The sequence below is a fragment of the Nicotiana tabacum genome, chromosome 11, assembly GCF_000715075.1.
Source record: "Nicotiana tabacum cultivar K326 chromosome 11, ASM71507v2, whole genome shotgun sequence".
Lineage (NCBI taxonomy): Eukaryota > Viridiplantae > Streptophyta > Magnoliopsida > Solanales > Solanaceae > Nicotiana > Nicotiana tabacum.
In genome coordinates this window covers 73,449,015-73,467,747 of record NC_134090.1, presented here as the reverse complement: position 1 = coordinate 73,467,747, position 18,733 = coordinate 73,449,015, and the positions used below count along the sequence as shown (strand labels likewise).

The 18,733-nt window shown below is 36.2% G+C and overlaps 2 protein-coding genes across 2 annotated transcripts; one reads left to right on the top strand and one right to left on the bottom strand.

The window, feature by feature from the left end:
* The first annotated feature begins 3,364 nt into the window (after positions 1 to 3,364).
* On the top strand, positions 3,365 to 7,796 carry LOC107805274 (V-type proton ATPase subunit G 1). The gene is made up of 4 exons (XM_016629277.2): positions 3,365 to 3,522; positions 4,913 to 5,023; positions 5,927 to 6,027; positions 7,250 to 7,796. Exons 2-4 carry the CDS (start codon positions 4,936 to 4,938, stop codon positions 7,391 to 7,393), a joined length of 333 nt encoding a protein of 110 aa, XP_016484763.1. The 5' UTR covers positions 3,365 to 3,522; positions 4,913 to 4,935; the 3' UTR covers positions 7,394 to 7,796.
* LOC107805265 (uncharacterized) lies at positions 7,494 to 9,422 on the bottom strand. Its single transcript, XM_016629266.2, has 5 exons — positions 8,994 to 9,422; positions 8,739 to 8,876; positions 8,493 to 8,652; positions 8,164 to 8,323; positions 7,494 to 8,084 (listed from the first exon to the last, which is right to left on the bottom strand). Exons 1-5 carry the CDS (start codon positions 9,355 to 9,357, stop codon positions 7,947 to 7,949), a joined length of 960 nt encoding a protein of 319 aa, XP_016484752.2. The 5' UTR covers positions 9,358 to 9,422; the 3' UTR covers positions 7,494 to 7,946.
* Positions 9,423 to 18,733: the final 9,311 nt, after the last annotated feature.

The window sequence follows — 18,733 nt, the reverse complement described above, 5'->3', positions numbered from 1 at the left end:
TTACCTAAATAGGTCCGATATCTGAAATCAAACTAGATCCTTATCTTTCAATCAAATATTACTCCTACAATATTTTTATACAATAAAGCAACTGATGGAAACGAACTGGAAAAAGAACCACAAAACTGGATCCAACCCTTAAACATAACGGTTAGTACTTGTCAAGTTGGGATGCCTAATGTGATTACTAACACATAATTAGAATAAGGATACAAGTTTTAGCACTCTCATAGATTAAGTAAAATATTATAAAACCTTTTCAATTATTGGTAATGCATAATATGGCATAAATACATGTATGCCTAGCTTGGCCCCATATGTATAAATGAAACGACATCTTTACCATTCAATCAAACATTACTTCTTTAATTAACATATGATTATTTATTATTTTCAGAAATTTGTAATTTTTCTCATCTTTATTTTATAACAGAGATACATCTTTATAGTATTATTTATGTTATTTTTTAAAAAAATTATCTCTTTTGATATGTGCTACACGCGCAAAGCGCGTTCACTAAAACTAGTATTATATTAAAAGCACGAAGACCCTTAGCAAAATGTCGTTCGCCTTTTTTACCCTTTAAAAGTAGATTTTATATTAGACAAAATAGTAATTTAGTTATTTTCCTAAATTTTATTACTTTGAAATCAGCTAAAATTTTGGTTATTATTTTTTTTCCTTATTTGAATTACATAGAAAATTCTAATATTTAGGACATTCAATAAATATTGTTTTGGGGAAATAGGATATTACGTAGGAGTATTAGGTATCTTTTCGTTCATTTGCTTATAGGGCACTTCGAATTCTAAGGGAAAGCTTCCATATATTATTACTATTAAATAAAAGTAAGAGGTTTATATGTAATATTTTTAAATTAGTTAATGTATATTTCAAATATTATAAAAAAAGTAGTAAAGATGAAAATATTATTCGAGTGGGAAAGGAGTTAAAAAATAATCTATATTTCATATATTATTATAAAAGTATGAAGCCCCAATGAAAAAAATAAAATTATTTCCTTTTAATAGTTAGAACAAATAATTAAGTCTTTGGATTAATTACTCCTTCAATTCAGTTTATATAAATCATTTATTTTTCGAGATTCAAACTATCAAAATTTTAAAATATTTTTTTCATCATATTGACACGAGAAGAATTGCAACCTATAGTATTTCTTGTACAGTTTTTCAATCTTTAAATTACAGCTTTAAAATATCGAGTTTATCCATCCAATTTGCTTCAAAGATTATTCAATTAACTCTCAAAAAGTAAAAGGAGGGAGTAATTAGAAAATTAATTCAATTTAATTCTTTTTTAAAATCATCATATAAGTAAAACAAAATTAAATTGATAAAAGTCTTAAGATACCTAAATTTATTTCTATTGGAAGAATATTGATGGTGAAAAAAAATAAAAAAAAGTAGAGCAAAATTGATTATGTTTTAGTTTTAATTTGTTATTTTTTTTATTAGACCTAATAAATTAATAATAATTTTCATAAGACATACACATATGTCCTAAGAAATTACAATAACGTATATATGAGACATAACTTTTTTATTTATTGAACTAGATAAATTAGATTAATATTTATATTTTTTAGGAGCTTAGATTTTTTTCGTTAATTTTGTTCAATAACTCAAATAAATTATTTAGTATGGCTAACTAACTTTTTAAAATTATATATTTATGACATAGGATACACGCGCAAAGCGTGTACCATAAAACTATTATATTAAAAGCACGAAGGCCTTTAGCAAAATGTCGTTCGTTTTTTTACCCTTTAAATCTAGAGTTCACACTAGACAAATTGGTCTTTTAATTATTATCCAAATATTTAAAAATATTTATTTAATTATTTTTCTAATATTTAGGAATAGTCATTTAATTATTTTCCCAATATGTATGACTTCAAAATTAATTAAATTTTATATATTAAATATTTCCTTATTCGAACTATATACAAACTTCTATATTTAAGAATTTAAAATTATGAAATATTTTAGTTATATAAATTCTTTCCTTTTAAAATTTATTACTTCTAATACCAAAGATTTAAGCAATAACACCAAGATAAATAAATAAATCACGATTTGACTTATGTGCTTTCTTACCAAATATTAGAAATTTTGGCCCTTTTGCATAAATGCCGTACAAAAATATAAGGATTAAAATAAATTAGAATTTAATTTATTTAAAGAATTTATTTAATGACAAGTAAAAGACAGGTGGACAATACTTTGCAACGGAAAGGAGCAATTGTTCTTAATATAATTTTTTTTCTATTATTTTTTGATTAAATTAAGAACATAATATTTTAATTATTAAATGCAAATGGACATATTCTTAATTTCTTAATGATTATAACTTATATATATATACTATATTAAAAATTCGAAGTCCATTAGCGAAATGTCGTTCGCTTTTTTTACCCTTCAAAAATAGATTTTACATTGAATAAAATCGTAATTTAATAATTTTTCTAAATATTTAGGACTTCTAAATCAACTAAAATTTTACTCATTAGATATTTCTTTATTTGAATTATCCTAACATTTAGGACCTTAAAATGAATTAAAATGTCACCTTATAAATCACTCTCTTAATTTAGCAAAGAAACATAATTTTAATTCTATTAGTTAGCAACAACAGTGTTCAAAAGTTATTCATATACTTCTACCAAAACTCACGTAGCCCGTTTGCGATTTATTTTCCGAAATAATAAAAAAAAGAGTTTGAGATATATTTGATAGAACCTTTTATTTCCATAATTAAATAGAAGATCATTTATGTTCATTGTATTAACATATATCATTTCTCAAAAAGAAATAAAAATATAAGCATATACCATGACTAACCATTTAAAATATCAAAACACTAAGAGACCTAAACCATAAAGTTAACTATAAAAAAAATCTGTTATTCCTAAAGATAATTTGGACAATACCACGATAAACTTATTTTCTAAGAATAATTTAATAAAATAAATTATGTAGGAAATCCTAAAAATAATAGTAAGACTTTAAAATCAAATATTATTTTGGAACTTGTAATTTTTATTAAATACTTTATAATTTAAATACATTTTTAATTTAAATATTATTTATATTAGTTTTAAATTTTTTTATTTTCAATAGAAAGATACACGAGGTAACGCGCGTAAAGTAAGACTGTAACTCAAAAAATGGTAGGAGATCAGTAAAAATAATGTTGAAAATTTTTGCAGGTCATTTTGGTCTATTCAAATTATATGTGGGCATAGAAATCATTTCAACCTTTGTGAATTTAATTGACCTCGTGAATCATGATCCAATTACTATCGCCCAATTGGTCCATCTTTTATTGGATATCAGAAAAAGGAAAACATAATAATAAATAAATAAATGAAAAAAAAGGAAAAGGAAAAATTGTGGTCCAAATAAAAGGTCAATTAGAGTCGGAACTCTTGCATACAAAATCCAATTCCAGAAAGTCCTCAACTTTCGCAGCAACCGATTCTCGACTCCGATTCCACAGAGGTAAATCTCCTTTTCTTCTTACAACCAACTCCCCCTTCTTTTCTCTATATTTTCTCTTTCTGTTCACTTTATTTGTGGATTTTGCATTAATAGGCCCTAATCAGCATTAGCGATTGCGATCTCATATTCTAACACTTCAATTTTCTGCTGATTTCTGCTTCAATGTATTAGATCTGGATCCCATTGATGTTTGACTTGTTTTGACCGCTGTTCATCTGAATTCTACTCCCATTTTTTTGTTTTGGTCAACTTGATTGTTAATTCTACTCTACCTGTTTGACTGAGAATTACATAATGACGAATCTGTAATTTTACTCTCGATGGGTGGCGCGTGAGGGCGTGCTTCATGGTTATACGTTTCTGATCCAGATTTTAAGTTTTGTTCTTTTATGTTTGGTAGTCTATTTTTGTAAGATGCCTAAATTTTTCTAATCCTGATCTGACGATTGAATTAAATAGTATTAGTAAAATTTCTACTTGCCTTCCCTAGCTTTTACACTTTACAATTTGGTGTCTCTGATGGCAGGGATCCAGCTTTTGTTTCTTTAATACATAGGTATAGGGTTTCGTTGAAAAAGAACTTTTCAGCATTATGAGTGCCCAGCTATATGGTTCCAAGTTTTGATTTGACTAGAAAAAAAGATAAAAACAAGAACAACATAGGTGACTCTTGGAATCCTGTTATTATCAATCAGGTGACGGGTTACAAGCCCGATGAGGATATATAGTAGAAAGTACACAAGCCCCGTGTTGTGCCATGCCCCATGTTGGCATGACACAACACGGATGCAGGATTTGGGTGTTTGTTTTGGTCTGGCTTACTGAGATTGTCTAGAGTGGTTTGACCAAAAGTAGATGAAGAGAGGATGAAAAGAAAGGGAAGAAACAGTGGGGAATTGTCTCGCTTCTGACATTAGAAAATAGTTCCTTGAGTCAAAAAGATTGTGTTTTGAGAAAAGAGTGTCACTTATTTATTATTTAGCCCTTAATCTTCTTACTTCATTAGCTCCAAGTTAATTGCAAGCCATGTGTTTTTTAGATTTGTTAGGTTTTGAACTAGTTAATATTGGACCGTGAAAACAGATTAACGTCTTCTCCTGTACACATAAACGTGCTTAAACACATATGTAATTCTACTCTTGGAATCTGATAATGCTGTAAATTAACTTCTTTTGATTTTTCTTTTCGACTCACAGTGTTATTAAGCTTAAGATGTATTACTATAAAATATAAAATTAACTGAATACCATTGCTTATATAGATTTTGTCTTGATAAAGTCGATTATAATGGTTTAATTGAGGCTTTATGACTTTTCTTTCTTGTTTTAGTTTCATGCATCGTAATTCATGGGTTTATCTAAAAAAATTTACATTTCATTCTTTATTGCAGTTGTCTTAGTGTTATAGACGAGTATGGCATCTAGCAGTGGCCAGAATGGAATTCAACTCCTTTTAGCTGCCGAACAGGAAGCCCAACACATTGTCAATACAGCCAGGGCTGGTAATTGCTTTTACCTTCTTTACAAATCCAGTTTTCTTACCTTTTGACCTGGATCTCTGTCGGTTAACTACTCTGTCACATTGCTATTAGGAGAACTTAATAATGGCCAACATGCATGAGCTATTTGAAAGTCTTGTCTCTGTTGCTGCAAATCCTTGTCACTATGATACCTCCTGGGCACTTTTATTTGTCCTGTATTGGTCTGCGTGCTTATTGCCTTGGGATGCTTTCATAGTTCTTTAATGTAAGAGTTAGCATATGCTAGTTGTGTTTATAGTGGTGGGTAATTGTTGAGTTGTAGTATGGTTATTTTCTGGTTGTCATCAGTTCAAGGATAAGGATGAACTCCTCTAGTGCTCATCCATGTTGTGATGCGCACTGGCTGAGTATAAGATCCAATATTTTGTGTTTTGAAATATTTCCTTATGCCAATGGATACTTTCCGGTAACATTTCTAAGCAATGCCCTCTTTCTCAAACTAGACATTTCAGTTCTAACTGCTAATTAGCCACAACCATTCAATATGCATTTGTTACGAGCGTAAGAGGATTTCATCATTAGGACATTTCTGGGGTGGGAGAACTTGCAAAAGCATTTTTCTTTATGCTGGATTCCTACCAGAAGGACAGGCATAATGATATGGGGGATTTTGAGTTATTGAACAATAGGTTAGTTAATGGATGTCATGCTCCAGTGGTCAAAATCGTTGCATCCAAAAGCTTATATTCGATATCTTTTTCTTTAGTGATCAAACAAAAATGAAATCTCATGTTTTGATATCTTTTATTCCTCTTGTCTAAATTGTATAAGCTGTGTCACTAGTCTTTTAACCTTACCATTTGGAGCGTTGTGGATGCTTGGGATCAGGTTTAAAGAAGTGCTAAACCTGAGTTTCATGTGCAGCTAAACAGGCTAGATTGAAGCAGGCCAAGGAAGAAGCTGAGAAGGAGATAGCTGAATTTCGTGCTTACATGGAGGCTGAGTTTCAGAGAAAGCTTGAGCAGGTAACTAAGAAACAACTAGTTCTGGAAGAAGATCCCATTGGCATAGCAATGATATCAACTAGTATGTTCGTGGAAAATCATGATTTCGACCAGATCTTGTCCTCCTTTTAAATGCTTTTCATTTTACTTGCTGCATTTTTACACTTGGGGTGTGTTTGGTATGAATCAATTTTCCCATGTTTGGTTGGCCTAAATATTATGGAAAATATTTTCCTAGTGAACTCATTTTCCTCAAATTGGGGGCAAATGACTTCCCTACAAAGGGGAGGGAAAACATTTTGCAAATTTTGTTTCAACCTTCCCCGCCCTCACCACCTCAGTCCCAGATCCCGACCTACCATTTTGCACCTTGACCTCACCCTACGCTGACACCCTTACCTACCCTCCAACCCTATGCCCTGACCCACCTCCCCCTCCCTAGAAAACCCCCTACCACCAACCCAACCTCAGCCCCTCCTTCCCTCGCTTTGTCCCACCAACTCCTGTCACCTCTACCCCGCCCAACTCAGAAATTGCAACTCGAAACACGGAGGTCGGGGAAAGGGTGTCAACTGGGGTCAGGGGCGGGGTGTCGAGGTTGTGGTTGAGGTTGAATCTGGGGTCGGGGTTTAGTGTCGGGGTTTGAGGTCGAGATTCAGGTTGGGGTCGGGTTCATGGTCGGGGTTGGGGGTCGGAGACCGTGGTCCGGTGTCAGTATTGGAATTTGGGATACGGGTCCGGGTCTAGGATTATAATGTTTGCTTAAATTATATTAAAATGCTCTTGGGACAATATTTTCTTCTTACTAACCAAACTCCAGGAAATAAGTAAGAAAATCACTTGTTTTCTAGTAAAATATTTTCTAGGAAAACATTTTCTGTGGTAAAAATATCACACTCTTGATCATAGCCAAAAGGCTGAGAAAGGTATTACGATCTGCATTTTTAAGCAACCACATCTGTATGTTTTCATGTCCTGTTGGATTGTTAAATATGGTAAATTTTCTGCTCTAGTATGTTTCCAAGTGGTGATGACAAAAGTCATTCCAAATTTAACCCTCAATAGCTGATAGTAACAATAGGCTCATTAAGAATTGCATCTATTTTTCAACTTCTCTTTCCTTCTCCTTTTATATTGGGGTGTTGTTGTGGGGGTGGGGGAGAAAGGGGATGTTTTGGGCAATGATTCTGACTTCTCTGCTTAGCATTGACTAAGAATGGTTCCTGATTTCTGCTGTTTACAGACTAGTGGTGACTCAGGCGCTAATGTCAAACGTCTTGAGCAAGAAACAGATGCAAAGATCGAGCACCTGAAAACTGAAGCAGAAAGAGTCTCCCCTGATGTTGTCCAGATGCTCCTGAGGCACGTAACCACAGTGAAGAACTAAGATCTTCTGTGGGTGTAGTGGGTCTAGTTTAATGTTCATTTTGCAGATTTATGCTTCCCCCTGGTTTATGGTTTCTCTTGCTTGATCAGTCCAATGGATGTTCTCCATTTGTATTTTATGTTTATTATCATTATTTATTGTCTTCTCTGTTGAATAAAACAACTCACTTGGAGCTCGTTTCAACCCGTGTTGTAAACTTAGATGAGAAACCAAGGTCAGATGACTAGGCATGGCTGCTTCTTATTTATCTAGAACTGAGGAGTCTTTTTTTCTCAAATATATTTGAATGCAATGAACTTGTCGCTGCATGTTTATGTTGTACTAAGTGATTCAGCTGTAAAGAGGTGTGAGAATGTATTCAAATGAATTATTGCTTGGTTTTTATGGAAATGGTGTTGATAAACTTGCAGTCTCAAAGATGTTTTTTCTTTTCTGTGATCACGAGGAGCTTTTCCGTTATTTACAATGTCTACTATTAGTCTGATTTACTTCAAGAATGCAAAATGGAGGTCTTGAAGAATCTGCACTACAATTATACCACAAGAAATTAGTCCTATGGATAGAAGAACAGGTGTTGCTCTGGAATTGTTGTCGACACAAGAAGAGGGGGAGCAATGACAATTGCTGTTGCTGTGAAGCCTAAGTTGTTTCTTCTCCACCATTTGCTTAGTCGGAGCTGAGAATTTGATCTCTGCTAGGAATTAAGATTCAAGTATTTAGATACTCTTCCTTTGAGAATCAGATGTTAAACACTAAAAACCAAATGTTACCTGTAAATATAATCTTGTGGATACATCTGGTTGCAAGTCAAGTTTATTGATTTGCTCTTTGAGAAACTCGGAGAAACTTAGAAGAGTACCAGTTAGAGATGTTGCCACAGCTAGTAGTGAGAATGCTTGTACCATATATGACAATCCACTCCATTTCAGCCTGAAAATGTATTGTTCAAGAAAAGAGTTTAAAGTGTAAAGGAAGTCAACTAAATGACAGCCATATTTTGTCAAATCCAAATACATCTAACCCGCAAGTCAAAACACTCATATCACTTGAGATTTAGTAGTGCAATTTATAATAAATGAATGAAGAGTGAAAAAATGACCTCAGAAGCAATTCAACAGGGTCAGCAACTTGATCAAGCTGGGATGAAAGGCCAAAGGCAATTGCATCCCAGATAAGCAATGCCAGGAGTGGAACCAGACCACCAATCAATACTGAAGCCCTTATTCGTTTCAGATCACCTTCCAAGTAAGCACAAAGAACTGCAACCAAATCAAGAACACATGAATCACAATTTGGTAAGAAAGAAAAGAAAGGATTTAATAAACCTCAAAAAAATTGTTTTCACCTGGAGCTAGATCATGGTAGACTAAAGAGAATATCAACACTGGTATTGTTGATGGAACTTTTCCCCAGTCACTGCTTCCGGCATCTCCTGACCACCCTCCATATACACTGGCTAGAACCTCGATTACCACGAGCAGTCCTGTTTGCATTTTATTCCAATTATCACATTTTCTGAACTTTTTGGATAACCCTTTTGTTTGTTCCAGTGATCAGTGATCAAACTAGAAAAGCTAGCTGATTTCTTATATAGTAGTACCTATCATAAGTGCAGTGAGCCATTGGTTGACTTGATCAGTGGCTTTAGTCCCACCTACAGAGATGAGAATTGTGAAGAGGGAAGTGAAGAAAAAGCCCAAATCTGAGTCTGGGAGATTGATCAAATGACAGAGGATTTCGCCCGACTTGGAAATGTAAGCAATCATTGAAGTGTACCCTAAGAAGACATAGGTTAGTGTAGCGAAGAGTCCACCCCATTCTCCTGTTTCTTGAGCCATTGTTCTAATGGAGATGATCTCTAGCTCATTGCCTTCAAATTTCACTTTATTCTTTTTGAGCAACTCCACATTGATTTCAACTAGTAGAAGTGCTTCCACTAATAGAAATGCCCAACACATTGTCATAGCTATTGAACTTGGGATTATTCCCTGCAATAGACAACATAAACAATGCTGTAATCTTGTGCTATGAGAAGGGTGATCTTTATTTTGCTTTCAGATCAACCATTTTTAACTCTGCTCCTTTAAGCTACTATGCTAGCTAGTAACTCAAAAACCAGTTCAACTTAATGGTTATAAGTCTGCTTATTTCTTTTTACTAGAATAACAATTATAGAGATTCAACTTCCAACCACGTATAAAAAGGGCAGCCCGGTGCACTAAGCTCCCGTTATGTGTAGGGTCCGGGGAAGGATCGCACCACAATGCATCCTTACCCTGCATTTCTACAAGAAAATATAAATTGAGAAAATATTCAATGAAGAAAGATTAAATATTAAGACATAAATAAGGGTAAAATAGTCAAAATCATATCCTAATTAATTTTTCTTAAGGGTAGTGCAGGAGAGAATCATGACAAATAGTATGAGACGGAGGGAGTAACAAAAGTTTGGCCAAGCTTTTTATAAGTACTTTTAGGTAGATACTCCCTCCGTTTAAAAAAGATTGTCTTAGTTTGACTTGGCACAAACTTTAATAAAAAAGTGAAGACTTTTAAGATATGTGATCTTAAATAAGTTATAATATTTGTACGACTGTAAAACTTTTAAAACTTGTGGTCTGAAACTTGTCATAATATTTGTATGGTTATAAATGCTTCCTATTAAGGAAATATTGAAAGGTGTCAATCTTTTCGGAACAGATTAATAAGAAAATAGTGTCAACCTTTTGAAATAAAGGGAGTAGTATTTTTCAAAAGTACTTTTCGAAAAAATACTTCTCGCCAGATGCTATTTTTCTTTTCTGCTTCTCAGTTCTATTTCTAGTCAAAAATACTTTTATTCTTCTAAAAACTTGGCCAAACTCCTTAATTTTAGAAGAAAAAAAATACTTTTGGCTAAATAGAAGCTTGGCCAATTAAATATGTCTCAATCTTAAACTAGTTGAAGTCAAGTTGTATAAATCCTTTTCTTACATTTCAAATATTGAAAGGATCATTATAATAAAAATATTTTAACGCAACCTAACACAACATTATTCTTCACTTGGGTATAGGACAAACCGTTGGATTACATAAAGCAGCAGAATTAATTTATGTATTGAATTCACGTGTAAATTAAACAATTAGCATATATGGAGATTATACGACTTACCTCTTGAAGCGTGAATAAAGTAAATCAATCTCGTTGATTTCCAGTTCCAGAGTTGCACGATCATGACCTCCGGAAATGTCCCACAATCTTCTACTGTATTACCTAAATAATATTTGTTAGAAACAGAAGCAAATTTTCCAACGAGAATTTGTTGGAATAGTAGCAACGTGGAATTTTGTGGTTCTAGAAGAGTACAGTGCAATCTTCATCAAGAATATTATACAGAGTTTTTCTACTCCAGGTATGTTAAGACCATCCCTTCTTTCTTTTGGCATGGTACAAATTATACTGAAGAAACGAGCAAATGCACAGTTTCCATAAATTACTCTATTCATAGAGATATTAGGGGTGTCTATATTCTTGATTCCTCATGAGAATTATTATTATCTTCTGTTCATGGGTCTCAAAATAATACGCAGTTGAAAAAAAACTTTTTCCGGAAGGAATATTGATTTACGTATTTTTCATGCATTTCACCCATTTATGCATGTGCATTGACCCATGACCAGATGTCGTTATATACGCGTATATATGTAAATATATGTATATGGGATATAGGAAAAGGTTACGACGTTATATACACACCACCACCTTATCAGCTGGTATATGTTGATAATGTTGCCCACAGTAGCTGAGACGATATGATGGGATTCCCTCAGTGGCTTGATGATATAATGTACACCCATACCTATGCATGACACGACATTTATATGCACATGCATGACATTATAAATATTTTAGAATTTACACAGTTATTCAGATTTAAAGACGTGTTTCTATATTCCATGTTCCATCTATGTCTTTTACGTACTAATTTTCATGCATTACATACTTAGTACATTTTTCGTACTGACACCCTATTTCACGGGGCCTGCGTTTCATGCCCGCAGGTGCAGGTAGGCAAGCTGACGGTCCCCCTTCTTAGGATCCCTGATCAGCGAGAGTTGGCGTGCTCCACTTGATCCGGAGCTGCTTTTAATTTTGGTACGATACGTTTGTATATATATATATATATAGCCCAATCCCGTCTTTGTACAGTTATGTTTCTATTAGAGGTCTGTAGACAGTATGTCTAGTTGGATAGTGTGTGGCCTTGCCGACTTCCAGTTTTGAGATGCATAGTTGTCTATAGCAGCCTTGTCGGCTCGCCCTACGTATGTTTTATGTATGTGTATGTATGCCTTTTTGGGCAGATTTCCTTCATGTACTTTATTCTCGCAATTCAGCAGATGTTATTCAGGTTTATATCTTAGACGCATGCTTAGGGGTGTTTGACAGGTAGGACTCGGGCACCTGTCGCGGCCCATCGGTTTGGGTCGTGACAAAAGTGGTATCAGAGCAGTTCTGTCCTAGGATTTTCTATAGACCGTATCTAGTAGAGTCTTGTTTATGGGTGTGTTATGCACCACACTTATAGACAGAAAACTACAGGACATATTGGATGTTATCCTCTTTTTTTTTTTTATCTCAGATCGTGCGATACAAGAATTCATGTTCCTAACGATATGTTATATTTTCAGCGATGCCTCCCAAGAGTACGGTCGCCCAGAAGGGAATGTTCGTGGTTGGTGAGACTACTAGTCGAGCGCCACGAGTTACCAGGCTCGGGGGAGAGTCTCATGGTGAGGTTCCTCTCAGACTTCATATACCCAGCCCTTTCCAGAAGAGCTCCGAGGGGCACCAGCTCCAGCGGCCGCCCCTGTACATTCAACACCTTAGCCGAATGCACCGGGTCAGGAGATAAGAGATGCTATTCAGCTATTAACCCGGTTAGTAGCCGCGCAGGCTCGACGTCAGGAAATAGGTATTGGTCATGCAGATAGGTCCGTCAGTGCGATGGGTTCGTGACTTCATTAATTTAGACCCTTCGGTATTTACTAGAGCAGATCCAAACGAGGACCCTCAGGTATTTATTGATAGAATGCAGAGGACGTTAAGGGTAATGAAGCCCACTATGACTGAGTCAGTTGATCTAGCCTCCTATAGATGTTGCAGTTAATTAGTACGAGTCTTGGGAATTGTCCAGAGGTGAGGATGCCCCTCCAACGGTATGGAAGAAGTTTACAGAGGCTTTTTTTTGTCATTATCTGCCACCAGAGCTTAGACGGGCCAGAATTGATAGGTTCTTGACCCTTCGGCAGTGGTAACATGAGTATTCAGGAGTACAGTCTTCAGTTTGATTCGTTGGCTAGGTATGCTCCCACTATTGTATCTAAGATGAACGATCGGGTTCACTGATTCGTGATGGGATTAGAGCCTCACTTGCTTAACGGTTGTATGTCGATCTCGCTTCAGCTAGACATGGTTATTTCTCGTATTCAGGCATACACTCAGGGTGTATAGGAGCGTAAATAGAAACAGAGGGTCGATCGTGAGCATAATAGGGCCTAGAATAAGAGAGCGAGGTCTTCGGGTCCTTCTGGTGAGTTTCGAGGTGGTCAGAGGCAACAGTACCCGAAGTATCCAGCCCAGCCATCGGCTAGCGCACCCCCTCAGTTTGGCGGTAAGAGATTCGATTGTTCCACATATTTAGGGTATGGTCAGAATTTCAGGGCCTCAGGTTCTTAGTATAGGGGTAAGTCAAATCAGATGAGGCCGCCCTTGCCACGATGTGCTCAATGTGGTAAGCAGCATACTGAGTAGTGCCGTATAGGATTAGGTGTTTGATATACTTGTAGTTGTCCGGGCCACGTTATGAGGGATTGTCCGATGAGAGGTAATGCAAGCATAGCGCAACCAGCGAGATCTGTAGCTGGTTTGTCATCATTTGTACACCCTCTGGTCAAGGTCCACAAGCACCAATGAGTTGTGGTAGAGTCAGAGACAGAGCATCTAGTTCAAACAATCCTCAAAACTGCATTTATGCGTTGGCAGGACGACAAGACCAGGAGTCATCGCTTGATGTTGTTATAAGTATATTATCAGTTTCCTCATATGATGTATATGCACTGATTGACCCAGGTTCCATCTTATCATACGTTACTTCGTTGGTTGCTAGTAAGTTTGGAATAAAACCTAAATTGGTTAAACCTTTTGAGGTGTCTACACTTGTTGAGGACTCAGTGATAGCTAAGCAAGTATATAGGGATTGTATAATAGTAGTTCATGGCTTATCTACCATAGCATACTTAATCGAGTTAGATATGGTAGAATTTGATGTTATAATGGGTATGGATTGGTTGGCTTCTTGTCATGCCAACGTTGATTGTAGAGAAAAGATAGTCCGATTTCAATTTCCAGAGGAGCATGTTTTGGAGTGGAAAGGTAATACGGCATCGCCGAGAGGAAGATTCATTTCTTATCTCAAGGAAAGGAAGATGATCAGAAAGGGCTGTATTTGTCACTTAGTTCGGGTTCAGGATGTGGAAGTAGAGTCACCAACCATTCAGTCCATCCCTGTGGTTAATGAGTTTCCTGATGTTTTTCCTGATGAGCTTTCGGGTCTCCCCCCAAAATGAGAAATTGAGTTTGCTATTGACCTACTACCATATACTCATCCAATATCCATTCCTCCTTATAGAATGGCCCCCGCAGAGCTGAAAGAGTTGAAAGAACAACTAAAGGACTTGCTTGAAAAAGGCTTTATCAGACCCAGTACATCACCGCGGGGAGCATCTGTGTTATTTGTGAGGAAGAAAGATGGTTCCTTACGGATGTGTATTGATTATAGACAGTTGAATAAGATGACGATCAAGAATAAGTACCTGCTCCCGAGGATTGACGACTTATTTGATTATTTGCAAGGTGCCAAGTGTTTTTCAAAGATAGACTTGAGGTCCGGGTACCATCAAGTAATAGTTAAGGATGAAGATATTCCAAAGACAACATTTAGGACCAGATACGTGCACTTTGAGTTTCATGTTATGTCATTCGGTCTGACCAATGCCCCAGCAGTGTTCATGGATTTGATGAACCGTGTATTCAGGCTCTTTTTAGATCTTTTCGTAATTGTATTTGTCGGCGATATATTGGTGTATTCTCGTTCAGAGGCTGAGCATGCAGATTATCTGCGTAATGTGCTCAAAGTTCTACAAAAGGGAAGTTGTATGCAAAATTCTCTAAGTGTGAATTCTGGTTAAACTCTGTAGATTTCCTTGGGCATATCATTTCGGGTAAAGGCATCCGGGTGGATACACAAAAGATTGAGGCAGTAAAGACTTGGCCTAGACCCATAACACCGACGGAGGTTCGTAGCTTTCTTGGTTGGCAGGTTATTACAGGAGATTTGTAGAGAGATTTTCTTCCCTTTCAGCATCTTTGACAAAGTTTACTCAGAAGGGAGTAAAGTTTCAATGGACTGATGCTTGCAAATGGAGTTTCCAAGTGTGAAAGGACAAATTAACATTAGCTTCGGTTCTAACGCTTCCAGAAGGGACTAATGGTTACGTTATCTATTGTGACGCTTCAGGCATTGAGTTCGGTTGTGTGCTGATGCAACATGGTAAGGTTATGGCTTATGCTTCTAGACAACTAAGAAAGCACGAGAAGAACTACCTGACCCACGATATAGAGTTAGCCGCGGTGATTCATGCACTAAAGATGTAGCGGCACTACTTGTATGGAATTCATATTGACATCTATACGGATCATAAGAGCCTCCAGTACATTTTCAAGCAAAAGGAATTGAATCTACGTCAAAGGATATGGTTGGAGCTACTTAAAGATTATGACATTGATATTTTATACCATCCGGGGAAAAAGAACGTAGTAGCCGACGCCCTCAGCCGTAGGTCTATGGGTAGCCTGTCGTATTTACAACCAGAAAAGAGGGGAATAGCCCATGAGGTTCATCAGCTAGCTAGTCTTGGAGTTTGATTACTAGACTCAGGTGATATTGGAATTACTCTTCAGGATACGACAACATCCTCTTTAGTAACTGAAGTAAAGAAATGGCAGTATGAGGATCCTGTGTTAGTTCAATATAGGGATACCACTCTTTAGAAGGAGAAGACACCGTTTGAAATTACAGAAGATGGAGTCCTCAGATATCAATGGCGATTATGTGTGCCTAATGTTGGAGGGCTGCATCGACAGGTTATGGGAGAAACTCACTATTCTCATTACTCTATCCATCCAGGAGCAAAAAAGATGTATCATGATATCAAGGAAGTGTATTGGTGGGATGGAATGAAGAAGGATGTAGCAGGATTTGTTGCTCAGTGTCCTAACTGTCAGCAGGTTAAGATTGAGCATCAAAAACCTGGTGGGTTATTGCAAGCTATGGAGATTACGACTTGGAAATGGGAAGTAATCAATATAGATTTCATCATAGGCTTACCTTGTACCTAGCGTAAGTTCGATTCGATATGGGTGATTGTTGATAGGCTTACAAAGTCAGCCCATTTTTTGCCCGTTAGAACTACATATTCTTCAGAGGATTATGCAAGGCTTTATATTAAGGAAATAGTATGACTGTATGGTGTCCCTGTATCTATTATCTCGAATAGAGGAGCTCAATTTACAGCTAACTTCTGGAGGTCCTTCCAAAAAGGATTGGGGACTCAAGTAAGTCTTAGTACATCATTTCATCCCCAGACAGACGGACAGGCTGAGCGTATTATTCAAACACTGGAGGATATGTTACGAGCTTGTGTAATAGACTTCAAGGGTAGCTGGGATGATCATCTGCCGCTTATTGAGTTCATGTATAATAATAGCTACCATTCCAGCATTCAGATGGCTCCATACGAAGTTCTTTACGGACGAAAGTGTAGGCCGCCTATAAGGTGGTTCGATGTTGGAGAATCTGAATTACCTGGGCCAGACCTACTTCAGCAGCCATAGAAAATGTAAATTGATCCGAGATCGACTGTTAACAACTCAGAGTCGTCAAAAGTCATATTCTGACGTGCGGCGACGAGATTTGGAGTTCGGGGTTGATGATTGGGTATTCTTAAAGGTGTCACCTATGAAGGGTGTGATGAGATTTGGCAAGAAAGGCAAACTTAGCCCACAGTATATTGGGCCTTATAGGATCAATCGAAGAGTGGGAAAAGTAGCTTAATGAGTTAGAATTGCCCTCAGAATTGAAGTCTGTCCATACGGTTTTTCACGTATCTATGTTACGGAAGTACACAGGCAATCCTAACCAAGTGGTGCCCACAGATGATGTACATATTACAGAGGACTTGTCATATGAGAAAATTCTAGTTTCCATCCTAGATTGGCAAATTCGCAAGCTACGAAATAAGGAGGTAGCCTCCGTGAAAGTACTTTGGAGGAACAACAATGTGGAAGAAATAACTTGGGAGGCCGAGGAAGACATGAAGTCAAGATATCCCTACTTATTTTCTCCTCTAGAGAAGGTTCCGACGGAGACATCATAACCATAAGGTACATGTACGAATTCTTTTATTGGTTATTGTCGTTGGTCGTGTGAGGCCATTGTAGTTATTGATAATTGTGGTCCTGTGTGGCGTTGGATTATAAAGCTTATACAGGGAGAGTTGGTAGTAGTGTTGTTACAAAGGCAACCCTTCCAAGGTTGTATAGATCACGGGGAGTTTAACATTCGAGGACGAATGTTTCTAAAGGGGGAGGATGTTACATCTCGCGTTTTCATACGTTAAAAACTTCGTCTTTAGTTAATTGACGTAGACTCAGGGATGAGATCATCTTGATGTTAATGCATTTATGCTATTTATAACAAGCAATAAAGAAGTGTCATGAAGGATAAAGAGGTACACGAATTAAAAAAAACGAGTTTCGTTGAAAGTGGCCAATTTGAGATAAAATACGGGTCGAGCGATAATATCCGATAATTATGAACTAGTACCATGCAAGGTACCATATGACCACGGTAGTATAATTTATAAAGTATATATAAAGTATATTAAAAATAAGTAGAATTTTAAGTAATTTTTGGCAATTTTTAAATTATGCGTGTAATTGGTTAATTACCGGGTAACGGAACATTATCCATTTAATTAATAAGTGGATAAAAATTAACAAAATTACACCCCAAAAGAAACGTGGCAGACCCCTTTTAGTTTAAGGTGACTCATTATCCATTTTTACATGTGTCACATTAAGGTTTAAGGGGCAAGAAAGAGACATTTTATAAGTCTTATCAAAATAAGATTTACGTATAAGTAGAACTCAAACATCCATTTTCACTTTCAATACTTGGTTGGTTTTCAGCTTGAAGTTCATTATGCACTATTAAAGTTGGAGTAAATTCTCCATTTTCTTGCATGAAATCATCCCAATCATTTGAACCAAAAGCTACTGCAGAACCCATAACGAGCTTATAAGAATTATCCATGAATCATTCCTTCAAAAACGTTCTGTCTTTGGTCCACAAGAAATATTACAAATAGAAGCTAAATATCTCACTTTGATATATATATCTTCTTCAAAAAATGTTAGAAACAGAAGCAAATTTTCCAACGAGAATTTGTTGGAATAGTAGCAACGTAGAATTTTACGGTTCTAGAAGAGTACGGTGCAATCTTCGCCAAGAATATTATAGGGAGTTTTCCTACTCCAGGTATGTTAAGGCCATCCCTTCTTTCTTTTGGCTTGGTCCAAATTATACTGAAGAAACGAGCAAACACACATTTTTCATAAATTGCTCTATTCATAGAGATATTAGGGGTGTCTATATTCTTGATTCCCCATGAGAATTATTATTATCTTCTGTTCATGGGTCTCAGAATAATATGCAGTTGAAAAAAAGTTTTTCCCGGAAGGAATATTGAGATTTTTATGTATTTTTCATGCATTTCACCCAATTATGCATGTGCATTGACCCATGACCAGATGGAGTTATATACGCATATATATGTAAATATATGTATATGGGATATGTGAAAAGGTTACGACGTTATATACGCACCACCACCTGATCAGCTGGTATATGTTGATAATGTTGCCCACAATGGCTGAGACGATATGATGGGATGCCCTCAGTGGCTCTATGATATAATGTACACCCATACCTATGCATGACACGACATTTATACGCACGTGATGACATTATAAATGTTTTAGAATTTACAAAGTTATTTAGATTTAATGACGTGTTTCTATATTCCATGTTTCATCTATGTCTTTTACGTACTAATTTTCATACCTTACATACTCAGTACATTTTTCATACTGATGCCCTATTCACGGAGCCTGCGTTTCATGCCCGCATGTGCAGGTTATAAAGTTGACGGTCCCTCTTCTTAGGATCCCTTATTAGC

What these genes read in the sequence shown, in the direction of transcription:
- LOC107805274 (XM_016629277.2), top strand. Translation starts at nt 4,936, where the DNA reads ATGGCATCTAGCAGTGGCCAGAATGGAATTCAACTCCTTTTAGCTGCC. An exon ending in TGTCAATACAGCCAGGGCTG is followed by an intron (nt 5,024 to 5,926) that starts GTAATTGCTTTT and finishes TTTCATGTGCAG; the next exon opens with CTAAACAGGCTAGATTGAAG. An exon ending in TTCAGAGAAAGCTTGAGCAG is followed by an intron (nt 6,028 to 7,249) that starts GTAACTAAGAAA and finishes TGCTGTTTACAG; the next exon opens with ACTAGTGGTGACTCAGGCGC.
- LOC107805265 (XM_016629266.2), bottom strand. Translation starts at nt 9,357, where the DNA reads ATGACAATGTGTTGGGCATTTCTATTAGTGGAAGCACTTCTACTAGTT. An exon ending in CTACCATGATCTAGCTCCAG is followed by an intron (nt 8,653 to 8,738) that starts GTGAAAACAATT and finishes ATTTGGTTGCAG; the next exon opens with TTCTTTGTGCTTACTTGGAA. An exon ending in CCACAAGATTATATTTACAG is followed by an intron (nt 8,085 to 8,163) that starts GTAACATTTGGT and finishes AATTCCTAGCAG; the next exon opens with AGATCAAATTCTCAGCTCCG.